This window comes from Oncorhynchus mykiss, chromosome 26 (genome assembly GCF_057628025.1).
Source record: "Oncorhynchus mykiss isolate SJ-2025 chromosome 26, ASM5762802v1, whole genome shotgun sequence".
Classification (NCBI taxonomy): Eukaryota; Metazoa; Chordata; class Actinopteri; order Salmoniformes; family Salmonidae; genus Oncorhynchus; species Oncorhynchus mykiss.
In genome coordinates, this window is record NC_143047.1 from 18,762,786 (window position 1) to 18,777,833 (window position 15,048).

Below are 15,048 nucleotides of genomic sequence, written 5' to 3' on the forward strand. Positions count from 1 at the left end.
TTTTGTTTGACTTTTTATTTATACTCTTGATCATCATTTCCTCCAACCCAAAGACAATAATACACAGCATAAGTCTAAAATATCCCATATATATATACACACAGCCTCTCAGCTTTAATCATCATCATCATCATCATCATCATCATCATCATCATCATTATTATTCATATTTTCAGTCCATTCACACCCACCTTGAAGACATGGGACTCTGATTCAGTTCAAAATGTTAAACCTGTCTGGAAAAGGGAATTTCAAAAAAAAAAATGTCCTCCCCTTCTCAAATCAGATATGTTGTCGTATAGTCGGGATAAATCTGAGGGTTACATATTCAGATTCTCTTTCAAAAGTACAATGGACGCTTTATGATTTCACAGGGAACGGGATAATAGTGGCTAAAGTCAAATGCGCCTTCAAACCCCTTTACACACAGAGAATTCACCTGGCCAAATATAGAAGTAAAAAACAATTACATCCGAATGAGTGGTGTGCACTTTTAACCCCTTCCACCACCAACAACAACAAACATTTTCAAATGTACAACCCAACAAGGTGGTGTGTTGGATTTGTTGAAAAATGGGACCTTTTCTTGCATTTCAAAAAGAGGATTACTTAGAGTAGAAATGACACTATTTACATTGGTTCTCACATGCAGCTCTGAAGTTGTGAATTAAAATCCTTGCAGCCAATTTCATGTCCTTACTAGGTGACTGTAGCAAGACATGCCAACACACTCAGATATTTACACACACACACACACACACACACACACACACACACAGGCTGATTAGACAAACAAAACGCTTCAAAAGCTGCTCAGACCTCTGAAGGGTTCTTGACTTTACAAATGTCCTTTTTAAAGATGCAGTGTCCAAACCAATGGGATTTCACCTTCATTTAAAACTATATGGGGGTACTGTATCCTTAAAAGCGTTAACTGGTGCAACACGATTGATGGAATCGAACGGATAAAAACAACATTCAAGACAAGGTACAAGTATGAGATCTTTCCCTTCCCTACAGTCTTCTATCTTGACCAGCTCCCCCTTGTGGAAATGAGCTCACAGCACAGCTAACATGCAGCTTCATTTCAGTGTTCTAGTTGTGTCATATCACAAGAACAGGTTAAGCAGCACTGCATTAAGATCACAGGTCTCCTGAAAAGAATGTAGACACAAAAAGGCCATACACACAGCAGAGAGATCAGCCTCACACTTCAGTCCTGATTTTTGAATTGGATTTCAATAAATAGAAAGGATCTTATTTCCTCTAAGAGAGCCTGAACTTCAACTGCCCCGCTGGCCCGGTCCCTGTAACAGAACCAGGCCTATTCTCTGCTCTCTTTGAGCCGTACAAACCAGTCCATAAGACGGGTTCCTTAATGCAGTCACCAGGAGCGATGAACAGACCCAGTAAGAGTGGATGATGACAGGCAGCCAAGAGCACATTGTATCTGTCAACCACATGAGGGGACAAGGCCTTACGACCTAATGAACCATATCCACCACACAGATTAAACTTCTCATAGCCTGAAAATACTCAGGATATTCAATCCCCATCTTACAATAGAAGGTACGTGCAACAGCATCACAAGGGTAAAATAAAAGACCTCACTCAACACTTCAGAGAAACTCTGGGCCCATTCTCACGTCTCTGAAATCCAATACAATTAATGTGGGGAGGTGAGATGCCAGATGAATGGGGAGAGAATCTATAGGACTGAAGAAAAACACAGAGAGAGACTTAAAAGGGGGCCAACAATGAGAATCGTTCTCTTAGAAGGACCACGTGCACTGTAGGTAGGTCATCCGTCATTTAATTAGCTTGCATGTCTGACAACATTCATTTTCTCCAATTACTTTTGCTGGGGAGAGAAAAAAAACGATAAAGCACATTACAGACCAAGCGAGGCATTACAGCATCTTAGCAAGAGGCCTACTCCTCTTAAGGGGCATATGAAAACAGATTAGGCCTTTCTGAGGACCACGAATACCGACAAGGTGCCACCTCGGTCACTGTGCAGCACTGTGCTCAGCTCACAGACCTCTCAGTAGTACAGTACATCACTCACAGACAACACCAGTTCTGCCCAACCAAACCTTAAGAGGACATGTATAAAAACCAATAGCAGCCTAATCACCCACTAAAATCTGCAGGAAAAAAAGATGCATCCAAACTTATGAAGAGGATGCAGCTCATTTGCATCGTTTCAAGATGATTCTTTTTTACATACATGTATACAATTATAGTCCTTAGCTAATCTGTGTAAGTCTTCAAATGGGGTTTTATTTCATTTGATCATCTTCTGTGTTGTTTTGCTTTACAATAATATACAATGTACAGGCAGCCGATTATATATCTTTTGTGATGACTGATGAAATAGGGAAGTCTTTTTAGACCATATTTTAGACTAAGATCTATTAAGACAATATACACCGTGAGTAATTGGAAGTCTTAGAAAATGGTTGGTATCTAAAAATAAAAAGGGATAAAAGAAAGGATATTTGACTAACCTTAAAAGCCCTCAATATATACAGAAAAACCCAATATAGCATTTAATCAAAAACAGAAAAAAAGATGACTAATAGAATGAAAATCGTTTTCTCCATATACACATATCATTGCTCAAAATATTTCCAAAGCTTATTTCCAACGCTAATAGCATCTCCGATTTGGTCACAAAAGGTTGATAGTGTAGCATAGTGACTATCAATAAGCATATAGTGCGATTGAACATCTGAAGGTCTGAACACACAGCATCATGGGGCAGCTAAGCGTGTTAGTAATGAGATGTCCTACAGGTGCCCACTTGATTGCAGATCATACAGAAGACTAAATGCAGCTATCCAGGTACTGTGCTGTTGATAGTTAACAGGAAGAGAAAACATTGTGAGGTATTCAGGTTAATGCTTCCGACAGCTTGGTCGGGATTCTGATTTAGAGAAGTATGACAGCCAAGGAATCACACCAAGCTACACTGATATCCGACTCCATCATTTCCACTCTAAATGCTAGAAACTCAGTGGGAGATGTCAATAAAATAAAAAGGGCACATTCTTCGACTCCTACCTCCCATCCAGCCTGTCTGTCTTGCCTGCTCTCTAGTCAGGATATAACCCACAATAAGCACTCCCTGACACACAAACCCTCGTCACACAGATCAGACCAGTTTAAGGACTTCCCAACTAGTTATGTCAAAAGGCACATAAACATTATTGTCTGATATCAGAATTAAGACAAATCACTGCAAAAAATAATAATAATCATACTACCACAAAAATAGTGCCAACAAAATGGCCAGCGCCCTCAGAGAGGACAGCCACAGAAAAAGCCTGCAAAGAAAAAGCATTCAGTGCATATAACTACATTCAAAATAGACTTAATGTACATGTCGTCTCTAGGCTGGCTATGTCCAGCCAGGTTAATAGTCTTAAAAGAGAGATATTGACGACCCAAAGCTGTAAATCTTACATTTCCGGCTGTTTGTTCAGATGCATGGAAGATTCAGTACTTCCAAAGTTAATGTATTCAATGAAACTATGTTTAAAGATTTTCCTTTAACTAAGATGTGTCTCAGACCTGCACTGATATACAATATCCATATTGCTTCAATAACCTCAGCTTGATCTAAGCAATTAACCGTTGAATTATAAAGGTGGATGGAAGAAACTGTAAATAGTGCCCATCTAGGTGGGGGAAACGGTGCTATACAGGACAGTCAAACAAAGTAGAAATGTCCATCCTCTAGATTCCACCTCAGAAAATAAACTTTTACAAGATGTGCCGTGCTATGGCTACCACACTGCTGACCAAACTAAAGAAAATGGAACCATACTCTGTGTTAGCCAGCCCATGACAAACAAATTCACTCCAGCCATTTACAGTATCTCAACCCTGCTGAGAGGCCTTTCTGGCAAACCAAGGTGAGTGGGATTCAAACAACTCTCAAACTGATTTCAACAGAGAAAACTGATGTAATTCAAAATGACTCCACACACCTTTTGCCTTTAAATCACTCGTGAGATGGAGGGTCAAATTAAGTTAACCCCAAAATGAATGAGTGCTCTGCGTCTTTAAAATCCTTCTGCTGCCAAAGTTAATGGATGTAAAAGAGCAGACCAGGTTAACGCAGGACTAAAATCTGGCATAATTTGGTCAGCTGCGTGATGTAGTTGTGAGTCCACACGTATTAGAAATTGGAAGTTGCGGTTTGCGAAGTCTCCACCCTCGCAAAAGGAAACCCTTAACCAAAGCCCCCCACGTCCACCAATTTCCCCACACAAGCGAAGCAGTCAAAGTTTAAGCACCGCCTTCGGCCAATCCTGATACATCCAGATAATCAGTGACAAAAACTGATTCTACGCATTCCATCCCAACAGATTCTTCGGTTTACACCCAGAATCTGTTCATGAGAGATTAACCTTTGTATTGCAACCCGAAGACCTTGCATTTGAAGCATAGAGCTGGAGATCTTTATAATAGAATGTGTTATAGTCACATTGGATTACAAACTAGATAAAATACTGAGAGCCAAAGTACTCCAAGTTTCCAAACCCAATTTGGGAAAGTGGTGAATGGACAGTGTGCAAATTTCATAGAGTTAATTAAGTTGCACCTCATTCAGACTTGAAAATAGGTACAAAAATATATATACCCATGTTAAATTCCTGTAAGATTAAAAACGTGAAACAAAAGAAAAAACAGACTGCTTAATCAAGTGCTCATTGTCAACAGCTCTTTTCTATGGCGCCTTAGAGGGGTGGGCGTACCACAGAGAGTGCAATGTGGGCGTACGTGCATTGAGAGGGCGAGGAGATGGAAATAGTGGCAACTGCAAAGCAGACAGATTGAGGTGAAACCAATCAAGGAAAAGAAGGGTTAGTAAATGAATATGTTTTCACATATTTCTGGTGATGCCTATCGTCATTGCTGTCGTTGTGGTTGTCGTCATCATGGTCTTCATACCATCGGCTTTTTGTGTGTTTGACATTCCGCTGCTTCCCATGCAACCCCAGGGCAGCAGTCTGCAGTGATGTCACAGGGGATCAGTCTGGGTAAGGGGGGGGGGATCTTTCCCATAGTTCCCTTGGCGGGGTCTTTAAGCGCGAGAGGGCACTGTCATCATTGCCAGGACTGAGGAGGAAAGTTGTTGACCTCGGCCAGATCTTGGATAGGTGAGCCTTTGTGGGTGTACGTCAGCTTGACCCTCATGCGGAGTTGTTGCTGTAAATCATGAGAAAGACATGTTTATTAAAGCAATATGAACTACTCAATGTAGAGCTGAACTCTAGAGGAGCCCTCTGCACTAAATTCCTCTGATAGCACCAATAGATCAGGAAACTGAATAAGAATGTGAGGAAGATGAGGACAGACAGGAACAGCTCATACCTTCTGTGGGTTGAGAACTCTGATGACCTGTGTGACGCTTCCCTGGTTGAGTGCTGGGACAATATTACTGCTAGGGGACAAGAGCTGCAGCTGGAATGTCTGAAGGAGAGGGACACACAGAGCGTAAAAGACTGCTCCTGCCAAGTCTGCTTCGTAGGACATACGCCTGCCTGCATATTCCCAACTTTGACTAAGCTGTACAATGCTACAGAGGTCAATGATAGAACCACACAGATTTTTCTTAATATTACATAGTTATACAAATGTGACTGTCCAGTCATGGCTCACCTTTGGAACCGCAGCCTGGAAAACAAACTCTGTCATGTCAGCCTCGGTGGTGTTGGTGGCGTGGATAGTGATGACTGCTATGTTCGGGTTTGGATTGGCCCTCTCAAAGGTGAATTCTATTTTCAGGCCATTCTTGCTATACGCTGTCATGGGGGGAATAGCTAAAGACAAGAACGCACAAGTCAATACAATTCAGAGTGAAAAAGTAGTACCAAACACGATAACCCCTAAAAAACATTCTAGAAACTTGTATAAAGGTCACATTGTTTTAAAATGGATACATAATGACACAGTACTCTACTTGCTAAACAACATGGGAGAGTGGTTGGCTTTGGATCAAATTAGAAATTTGAAAGCTTCACTGATAAGTGCAAGCTCTCACCTGCTGAAATATCATTAAACAGGGGCTGTGAGGAGAGGCCATCCAGGAGGAAGGGGGGCTGGGAGATGGGCACAGAGGGGGCAGGAGCTGGACCACCTAGGGAGGGGGACAACAACACTGGGGGTTCCAACAGGGTACAGGGAACCACACACAGACATAACAGTGATACCACTGGTGATAGTTCACAAGACAAGTTGATTCCTGACCAAGTCAAGCAGGATGTGGCGTGACTAATGTGGTTTCTTTATGAAGGAAGGTGCAGGCAGGGTGACAGAGAGAATAGGTGGTGAACAGTGAGACACTGCAATGAAAGAAAAGAAACCAATCAAGTTGCCCTGACCAAGGTTGGTCCACCTGTGCTTGGGGCTAGAGAGAAAGAAAGTGAATGAGTGCGTGAGTGAGAGAAAGAAAAGGAGAGAAAGAGAGAGAGACTGGTCCTACTAGACAGTGAGAGGTCCCCCAATAGGTCGAGCAGCTCTCCTCCAGCCGAGGCAGGCTTGGTGGGCAGGGTGGTTTGGATCACAGGCACCACATCATTACCTCCCAGCAGGTCTAACAAGTCATTAGCCTGGAACAGAAGAGAAACCAAATAATAAAGCACATGTAGATTGAACCTGTAAAACAGGGAGGATGTGTAGATTGAACCTGTAAAACAGGGAGGATGTGTAGATTGAACCTGTAATGCAGGGAGGATTTGGACAAAACAACAGTGCTCTGAATAAAATCTAATTTATACTTTGTTTTAAAACATGACAGATGGTAAAATATTTTGTAACTCAAATCAGAACTCTAAAGGAAAATGTAGACTGCTTCATATTAATCTGTAGATTGATATGCCCAGCAGTTTAATTTTCCTACCAGCAGGGGTCCTTGTTTGAACAGTGTGTAAAAGCATTAGCAGACTCACTGATTTGTGGACTTTCACCACATGAATAGAAATCAAAACTTAAAGAATGTGTGTGAGTGTACGTGCATTTGTGTGTTTTAAAGAGCTTAAGGGCTCGATTCAATCTGTATCGCTGAAGATCTGAGCTACAGCTCAATATACATGTTTTTATTTTTTATTCACGCATCAGCAAAGATTGCATTCACGGTAAAAGCTGCTGCATTTGTCAGCTCAAATGTAAATTACTTTTACATTTCAATTGAGTCTAACGCTGAACTGAATCAAATGTTGATCCACTGATTCAGCAACACATCGTCTGTGACAGAAAACCTCCCATCAATGGTAAATACAGATTTGTCACGTGACCTTGCCCTCACCTGGTTGGCTGGCTGGGTGACTAGGGGGGGGTGTTTTGTGTCAGGCACCGAGGGCTCTGTCTCCCCATTGGTCTGCACAATCTCTGTAGGGCCATTGGAGGCTGTTTTCTCCATGATGGGCATTCGCTCTAGTAAGGCAGGCCTTCAGAGAGGAAGAGAATAAGATAGGTCCATTTCCTTGACAAGGAGAAGCACCAATCATTTCTACAGAAAAGTGCTTGTAATGAATAGGAATACATTTGGAGGCATACTCACCTCATGTGATCATATTTCTTGAAAAGTGCATTGTACTCCACAGCTCTCTGTTGCAGCTCCACGTCGATGCTGCTGCCGTATATTGACACCACCTTCTTGATTCGGCTGGAGATTTTAAGACACAAATGTTAACCGAGTTTGCGTCCTGCCATCCATTAATTTCAAAGCTAAGGGATAAAAATCATCATAACCTGTTGGATATTCTCTCTGCTCAACACAGATGGACTTACTTGACACTGCTGAAGCGAGTAGACAGCTTCATGATGGCAGTGAGGGAGTAACCACGGGTTACAGGGGTGGACAAGTTGGACACAAGAAGACCTTCCAAAACATCCAGGACTTCATCCTCTGTCACCTGTTGCAAACAAAGGGGGAGAAAATAAATACATTTCGACTTCTTGAGGTCGGCAGTGCACATAGACGCGTTGTGTGTAACGTTCTAGATGAAATAGTTGAGGTGATTGAGTGCTTCAGGAGGTCTACCTGGATGGGCTCCTCCTCCTCACACTGTCCAGATACCAGCAGGTCTCCATACTCCCCTATACACCAGGATGACACCTGGACCAGTGGTTGCTATGGGAGACAAACACTAATAGATCAGATTCACTGTAACCAGTCCTCATCAGAGAGGAAGGGAAACATCCGCACACTGTTTGCTACTTCCAAATGTGATCTTTAGTGATCCAATAACGTTTCAATCAACATATTAATTGTCAGGTTCCTCTTATTTGTCTGGTTACTGGGCTGTTTCAATGTGTGTTTTCCTCTTATCATTCAAGACGTGTGTTTGACCAGAGATGTCTCGGACCTGTGAGATGTCATCCAGCAGGGCTTTGTAGAGTCTCTGTACCGTGTAGGCATGCATCTCCACACTGTTGGTGATGAGCTGGATGAGGTTGGGGACAGAGTCGTCTCGGACATAGCTCCCCGCCTGGACACAAACAGGTGTTAAAAGAAACCCGTCTCAAAATGGATAATGAGGCAGATGATCATTTTGTGTAAGTCCAGCGACAAAAACACTTTCAAGACAAGACACCAAGAGCCTTGGTCACCATGGTAAAAAAAAAAGCAGCGGTTGTCGGATATTATGAGATCATCATTTGTAGTTTTCAGTCGATGGATCACTCAAGGATTCGTCACTCAACAGTCAAGCATAATGACGTATTTCACCATCGTCTGTGCAAAGAAAAGTATTTGATGAAATTATACATATACCGTTGTCAGGACTCTCATGATGGTGTCAATGTGCCATCTTTTTGAAGGCGCATACCTGTGAAACAGAACACGCATCAGTCACATCTGCATTACACTGAGCAGAGCATCATATAACCATGAAGTGAAAAAAATTGGCCTGAGGTTGATGCTGTCAGAAAATATATGGTATCAACAATGTCATGTTCTGACGATGGATCACTCATTTATCGTCATACAGCATTTTAGTAAGTAAGCCACACACATTAACCGGAGGTTGCGGAAACAATAGTTAATCATTGGCTGTAATCTATTCTCGAAGCCTACATTCCTAATGCAAGTAAACTGAGGCATACAGTCAGGATCTGTGTGAACAGCCCACATGCAAAAACGACTGCTGCCATGGCCTCTCATGCAATCACTACTAATCCTTCTATTACTTCTCGAACCACTACTACAACTGCTGAGCAAAGGCCAATACAAACAAAATGAGGTGGTAAAGACCTACAAGCCGGGATAATGTTGAGAACGGTTTCACATGGTGCAACTGCTTAATGTTGCTATGGAACTAGCAAGAGCCTTCAGATTGGCAAAGCCTGATCTCTACAGATCTTCCTAACTGGACCACACCCATGAGCCTTACTTCTCTGCAGCCAGGAAGACTCCGGATGCACAGTCCGCTTTGAATTCTGGGTCACAGGAGTCCAGGAAGTAGAGCAGCTCCTTCATCATGCCTCGGATGTTGTTCCCATTCACCAGGGCGAAGCTCAGCTCCATCGCACGCCTAGCGAGGAGAATGGGAGGACGATAAGACAAGGAAATCGCTACATCTTCTGACCCATATCTTGTGCAGATATGCATGTACAATGACGAGCAATGTGTTGTACTAGTGTGTTATGTATTAATGTCTATACTGTATGTCACTCATGTTCTCCTCAATTTGGGTGTAGGTCTCACCTCTTGATGGACACATCCAAGTCTTTTAGACAGTCCACAATGGTGCTCCGATGCCTCTGCACTGCATTGTGGTCCGTCTGTACAGTCTTCAGTAGGGACGTCAGTGCCACATATCTTGAGGGTGGACAGAAAGACACCATAAAGTCACATTAAGTGTTATATTACCTGGGACTATGATGACCTATGTTCAGATCATTCAATGAATGAGTTCCCCAAGTGTGTTACCTAATATTTTTGTCATTGTTGAGAAGGAAGCGTCCCAGTATGTTGATGGCCAACACCCTCAATCCACTTTCTGATTTGATGTCCATTATGGTCAGTACTGTCTCATAGAGGATTGCATTGCCTACATTTTTACTGGTCTCGGTGTTGGTTGCCACCTACAAGGGCGAAGAAACCATTAGTCCGATTAGTCATATCTCTAGGGCAGTAAGCCTCGAGTTCTATTGATTAACCTCTCTTCTCACCTGTGCAAGAATGTCATTCATTGCTTCACTTGAGTCGTCATCACTCCTGCCCAGAATTCGCAATAGTCTCAATATCCGCACCTGCAATGAGGTCAAGGGGCATCACTGACTGGCCTAGCCAAGTTTGTTACAGAAGATCAAATGATTGGCACGAAACACAAGGTCAAAGGTCTCACCTGCAGGAAGGGGTCACTGATGCCAGACACATCATGCTCAGGAGAGTAACCAGACATGATCAGGTTCTTCAGGATTCTCACCAGCTGTGGAACCAACTACAAAAGACCAACAACAGGAGAGGGGTGCCAAGGTCAAGTGTCTGAGGAATCGGTGTCCTACCTTGTTACTGAAATAACTGGACAAAGTATTGTGTAGAATGTGCAGTTATTCTTCACATTCTCTTGATTTAAATCATCAATGTAACTTACATTTCTGGGTTATGGTAATCAAGACAACATTGATTGTATGAAAACATTGGGTTAGGATGTTGAGTTTTGAAAAGCTAATCGAACAGTGATGTCACATTCAATCACACCTGGATGAAATAGAACCCTCATCATAATTCTTACCAGGAATGCTAGGCAAGAGTATTCATAGACAAATATATTCGCATTGGTGCAAATTTTCTGAAATATATATTTGTACGTATACAGACACATACCTCCCTTTTAACAAACATAAAACCATCAGTGTCTAGTGAAAACACCTGAGGTGATCAACTGAAAACAGACCCATCATGTTGTTTTCAACATACGGTGATCAAATGAGTTAGACATTAGGTTAATGATGACACATTGACAATAGTGAGAGATGTCTAAGAAACATTAAAAAAATTCTGTCATGATATCAAAAGAGAACAACATATGACCGCTGTAAAAGTCAAAGAAATCAAAAAGACAAAAAGGAACTTGACGGAACATAGATTTGATTACATCTACGGTGACCGTGTGAAGTTATTACTAGTTACAGCATGCACCAGCTATGAAACCAGAATGTACTCTTACCTTCTCATTCTAACACAATGCAGGAATTGTAACAAAGACAAATGACAGAAAAAATATGAGGTAGATGTTAGGGAAGATTCACTTTTAGAGAGCTCAAAGTCATGTTCTGATCATGAACATGAGGGGTGGGAGACTGGCTCAAGGTTGTTATGGCTAAGGGAAAGAGGTACAGAGCCACTAGAGATACAGCGAGGAAATAAGCGAGGCAAGGAGATACGACTGAGACATAGGCCTACTATGAATGTAGAGCAAACCCTATGGGAAAATGTAATCCAAGGTTTCAAAATGCAACATATGTTTGAAGTATATCCAAAACAGTCATAGTGAAAGGAAAATGAATACTAAGGGAGAATGAATTGTAGAGTGAGCTAAGGACAAATGCTTAATTAACTCCCTGAAGACCTGCGCTGTAACCCAAAAACTCTTGATAGCAGTAATTTCACTAATTAGATGGTGGCTATCCATACCTTTCTGAAGTGTAAGAGCATGTCAGGACTTCTTTCACACATTTCAGTGAGGAGGACAACAGAAGTGTGGAGAACACCTTAAGGAGACAAAGAGAAACTAGTTTGAAAACAGCATCCCTGGTGAACCGTAGTAGTTAACAAATTTGCACAAATTTCCTTGCCAATTCCCTGTGAGTGAACATTTTAGCAATGTCACAGCATTGTTACTCAAATAAGGAACAGTCTATGGGGGAAGCTGTTTGTTTGTTCCGTTGTGGTGGTTTATAGTCTGGATTCTCACTCTTAGTAAGTTCCAGTTTAATGCCATTAAGCCCTATTTTAGCACTACAAAAACGACTACAGGTATATATCTAGCATCAACTCTCCAAATCCTTACCTTGACCATTGAGGGGAAAACACAAAACTGACCTTACAATGTTTAGGGGCAACTTCATCTATCAAACTCGTTTAGAAACATATTCGAAGTGATAACACTGGTTCTGACAAGAGCACCGCTTTATAAAGCTGTCAGAACATCAGCCATTGTATTATGACAACCATCAGTGTCTAGTGAAAACACCCGAGGTGATCAATTTAAAACTGAAGGACGCAGCAGCTCCACAGCTCATCAGGACACAGTCATTAATCCAACTCTCGTCACTGAAGGACATTTCAACTGTATAGAGGGCACCAGCCCAATTATCCCTTTGAAGGACACAGCATCCCCATTTTACCTGTGAGTGACCAAACCCAATGCTCTCTGTGCAGGACCCAGTTGCCCCCAGCCCCCGGTTGTCTCACCGTGGTTCTTCTCACTCAGCAGGTTCTTTGTGGCTGGGAGGAACATCTCCATCAGCTCTGGGACCTTCCTGATGACGTGGACTGCACACAACGCCGCCTGGGGAGAAAATTCTAAATGTTTTCAAAGTCCTCAACTATGACGTGCAAGCGCAGACCTGCAAACTTTAAATACTTTTTAATGACTACGGCTTTAGCGTGGCGGCACCCCCGGCTCCCACGACGGTGCACGCGCAACACCCACACTGCTCAAATCATAGGCAAATGCACTTTACCATATAGGGCTATCTTCTGTATACCAACCATACCTTATCACAACACAACTTATTGGCTCAAAACACATCAAGGAAAGAAAGGAATTCCACAAATTAACTTAAAGGTACATCTCTAATTGAAATGTATTCCAGGTGACTACCTAATGAAGCTGGTTGAGAGAATGACAGGAGTGTGCCAAGCTGTCATCAAGGCAAAGGAAGGCTATTTAAAGAATATCAAATATATTTAGATTTGTTTAGTTTTGATGTCTTCACTATTTTTCTACAATGTAGAAAAAAGTAAAAATATGAATCAGTAGATGTTCTAAAACTTTTGAGCGAGAGAGAAATTAAATGAAATTGGTGATCTCAATGACACTCACATTTTTCTAGGTTACATTTTGGGTTTTTTGATTATTCAAATTAATAGGTGTATGTATGTGGATAGTCTAGTAAAAACAAACTGGATCCTTAATTTTGTTTGGGGAGAACATTTAGAATAATTCAATTACAGGATGGAATGTAGTGGTTTAGCTTACTGTAGGCTGTTTGGAATATGAAACAACTGAACTAGGCCTATATCAGTTTGTTTCAGATCTCCATCCCTGACCTCATCCATCAAGGTCTGACTACTAGGCTACCATCAATCAACATGCCTCGTCATTGGTGAACTGATTATTATCACAACATTACCTACTGTTGACATACAGCTGGATCAAGAGGCCAGATCAACAACTGATTATTATCACAACATTACCTACTGTTGACATACAGCTGGATCAAGAGGCCAGATCAACAACTGAGTATTATCACAACATTACCTACTGTTGACATACAGCTGGATCAAGAGGCCAGATCAACAACTGATTATTATCACAACATTACCTACTGTTGACATACAGCTGGATCAAGAGGCCAGATCAACAACTGATTATTATCACAACATTACCTACTGTTGACATACAGCTGGATCAAGAGGCCAGATCAACAACTGATTATTATCACAACATTACCTACTGTTGACATACAGCTGGATCAAGAGGCCAGATCAACAACTGATTAAATCAACATAGGCGTACTAATCTTAACACAGTCTAATATAACTTTCTGTGAAGGACAGTATTAGCAGAACAGCTCTCTCTGCCATGTCTGTTGACTTAACACTAGCCAACTACATTTGTCTTAATGGCGAAGGAGCTAACTACGAAATAATGGTGGTCACGTGCTTGATTAACACATACAATTTTGGAAAATGTATTCACCAAATAGTTCATTATCCATTTTCCCTAGCCTTATTCGTCACACATCAGCGGTATCAACGGACAAAGTGGAGAGCTGCCATTCAGCTCGAGGGAGGAAATTAGTAGACTACTACGACTACAGGGGGCGTGCCGGAATGGAAAGCTAGAGATGTTTTATCCTCGCCAAAGTCCTGATTGGCTCAGCTCCAACTTCAGACGGTTATACCAATAGAAGCGTATTTTAGGGTAGTTTTTCATACCAGCATACTTTGACCTCAAATTGTGTGCAGGTTGGCAGGTCTGCTGACACACATCAAACTAACCACCTGACTAACACTACTTTGTAAAGAGTGAATGTGGGCTAGGTGAGAATGAGGTACCTTTTTCCTCAGGTAGGAGTTGGAGGTTTTGAGCAGCTTCTCCACCTCTCCAGCCAGGTCTCGACACATCTCTGAGGAACCCATGCAGCCCAGGGTGCACAAGGCCAGGCCCTGGACATACTGTGTGCTGTGATTCAGATCACTGAGGAAGGACAGGGGGAAGAATGAGTGGATAGCAGATAATAATAACTTTATATAGTGTATAAAGTAAGAGCTTCACATCATAAAATAAAAGTACTAGCAAAGAAATAAAGACTGGAGGAAGGAGAATGAAAAAAAGATAATTAATTAAAAATCATACATTAAAAGCATCTTTATAAAAGTGTGTCTTCAACAGGGATTTAAAAATAGGCACTGAATCTGAAAGCCTGATCTCTGGCAGACCATTCCAAAGTCTAAGGGTCTTAATGGCAAATGCCCGGTCTCGTTTCGTTTTCAACTTAGACTTTGGAATGTGGCTGTGTCTCCGTTCATAGGGAGATAACAGATCAGAGATATAGGATGGCGCTGAGATGTAGAAGAGAAAGAGGAAAGATAGATAGACAGGGAGAGGTGGGTGAAAAGGGAAGATGAAGGATAGAGCAGGGGAGACAGGAAAGAAGAAAAATGTGCATGAGAGCAAGAGATCGAGAAAAAGACGCAACAGCTGATCCGGCAGGTTATGGGGCTGTTTCCATATCCAACATCAGAAGTGCACGCTGCTGACGAGAGCACCACTCATGAGTAACAATTCTGGCAGT

General features: G+C 41.9%; 1 protein-coding gene across 4 annotated transcripts in view; it reads right to left on the reverse strand.

Moving 5' to 3' along the window:
• LOC110506526 (AP-1 complex subunit gamma-1) overlaps positions 1-15,048 on the reverse strand; it is a 27,711-nt gene continuing 12,663 nt past the window's right edge. For all 4 annotated transcript variants that reach the window (XM_090222317.1, XM_090222318.1, XM_090222319.1 and 1 more), the window contains exons 4-22: positions 14,309-14,450; positions 12,437-12,533; positions 11,657-11,733; positions 10,365-10,460; positions 10,189-10,269; positions 9,947-10,101; positions 9,722-9,835; positions 9,408-9,548; positions 8,789-8,843; positions 8,382-8,504; positions 8,057-8,146; positions 7,804-7,928; positions 7,574-7,678; positions 7,319-7,460; positions 6,497-6,623; positions 6,056-6,151; positions 5,674-5,834; positions 5,386-5,484; positions 1-5,220 (exon numbers count right to left, since the gene is read on the reverse strand). In XM_090222317.1, coding sequence (XP_090078443.1) covers positions 5,119-5,220; positions 5,386-5,484; positions 5,674-5,834; positions 6,056-6,151; positions 6,497-6,623; positions 7,319-7,460; positions 7,574-7,678; positions 7,804-7,928; positions 8,057-8,146; positions 8,382-8,504; positions 8,789-8,843; positions 9,408-9,548; positions 9,722-9,835; positions 9,947-10,101; positions 10,189-10,269; positions 10,365-10,460; positions 11,657-11,733; positions 12,437-12,533; positions 14,309-14,450 — 2,128 coding nt within the window. In that variant the 3' untranslated portion in view covers positions 1-5,118. The remainder of the gene's footprint in view (positions 5,221-5,385; positions 5,485-5,673; positions 5,835-6,055; positions 6,152-6,496; positions 6,624-7,318; positions 7,461-7,573; positions 7,679-7,803; positions 7,929-8,056; positions 8,147-8,381; positions 8,505-8,788; positions 8,844-9,407; positions 9,549-9,721; positions 9,836-9,946; positions 10,102-10,188; positions 10,270-10,364; positions 10,461-11,656; positions 11,734-12,436; positions 12,534-14,308; positions 14,451-15,048) is intronic.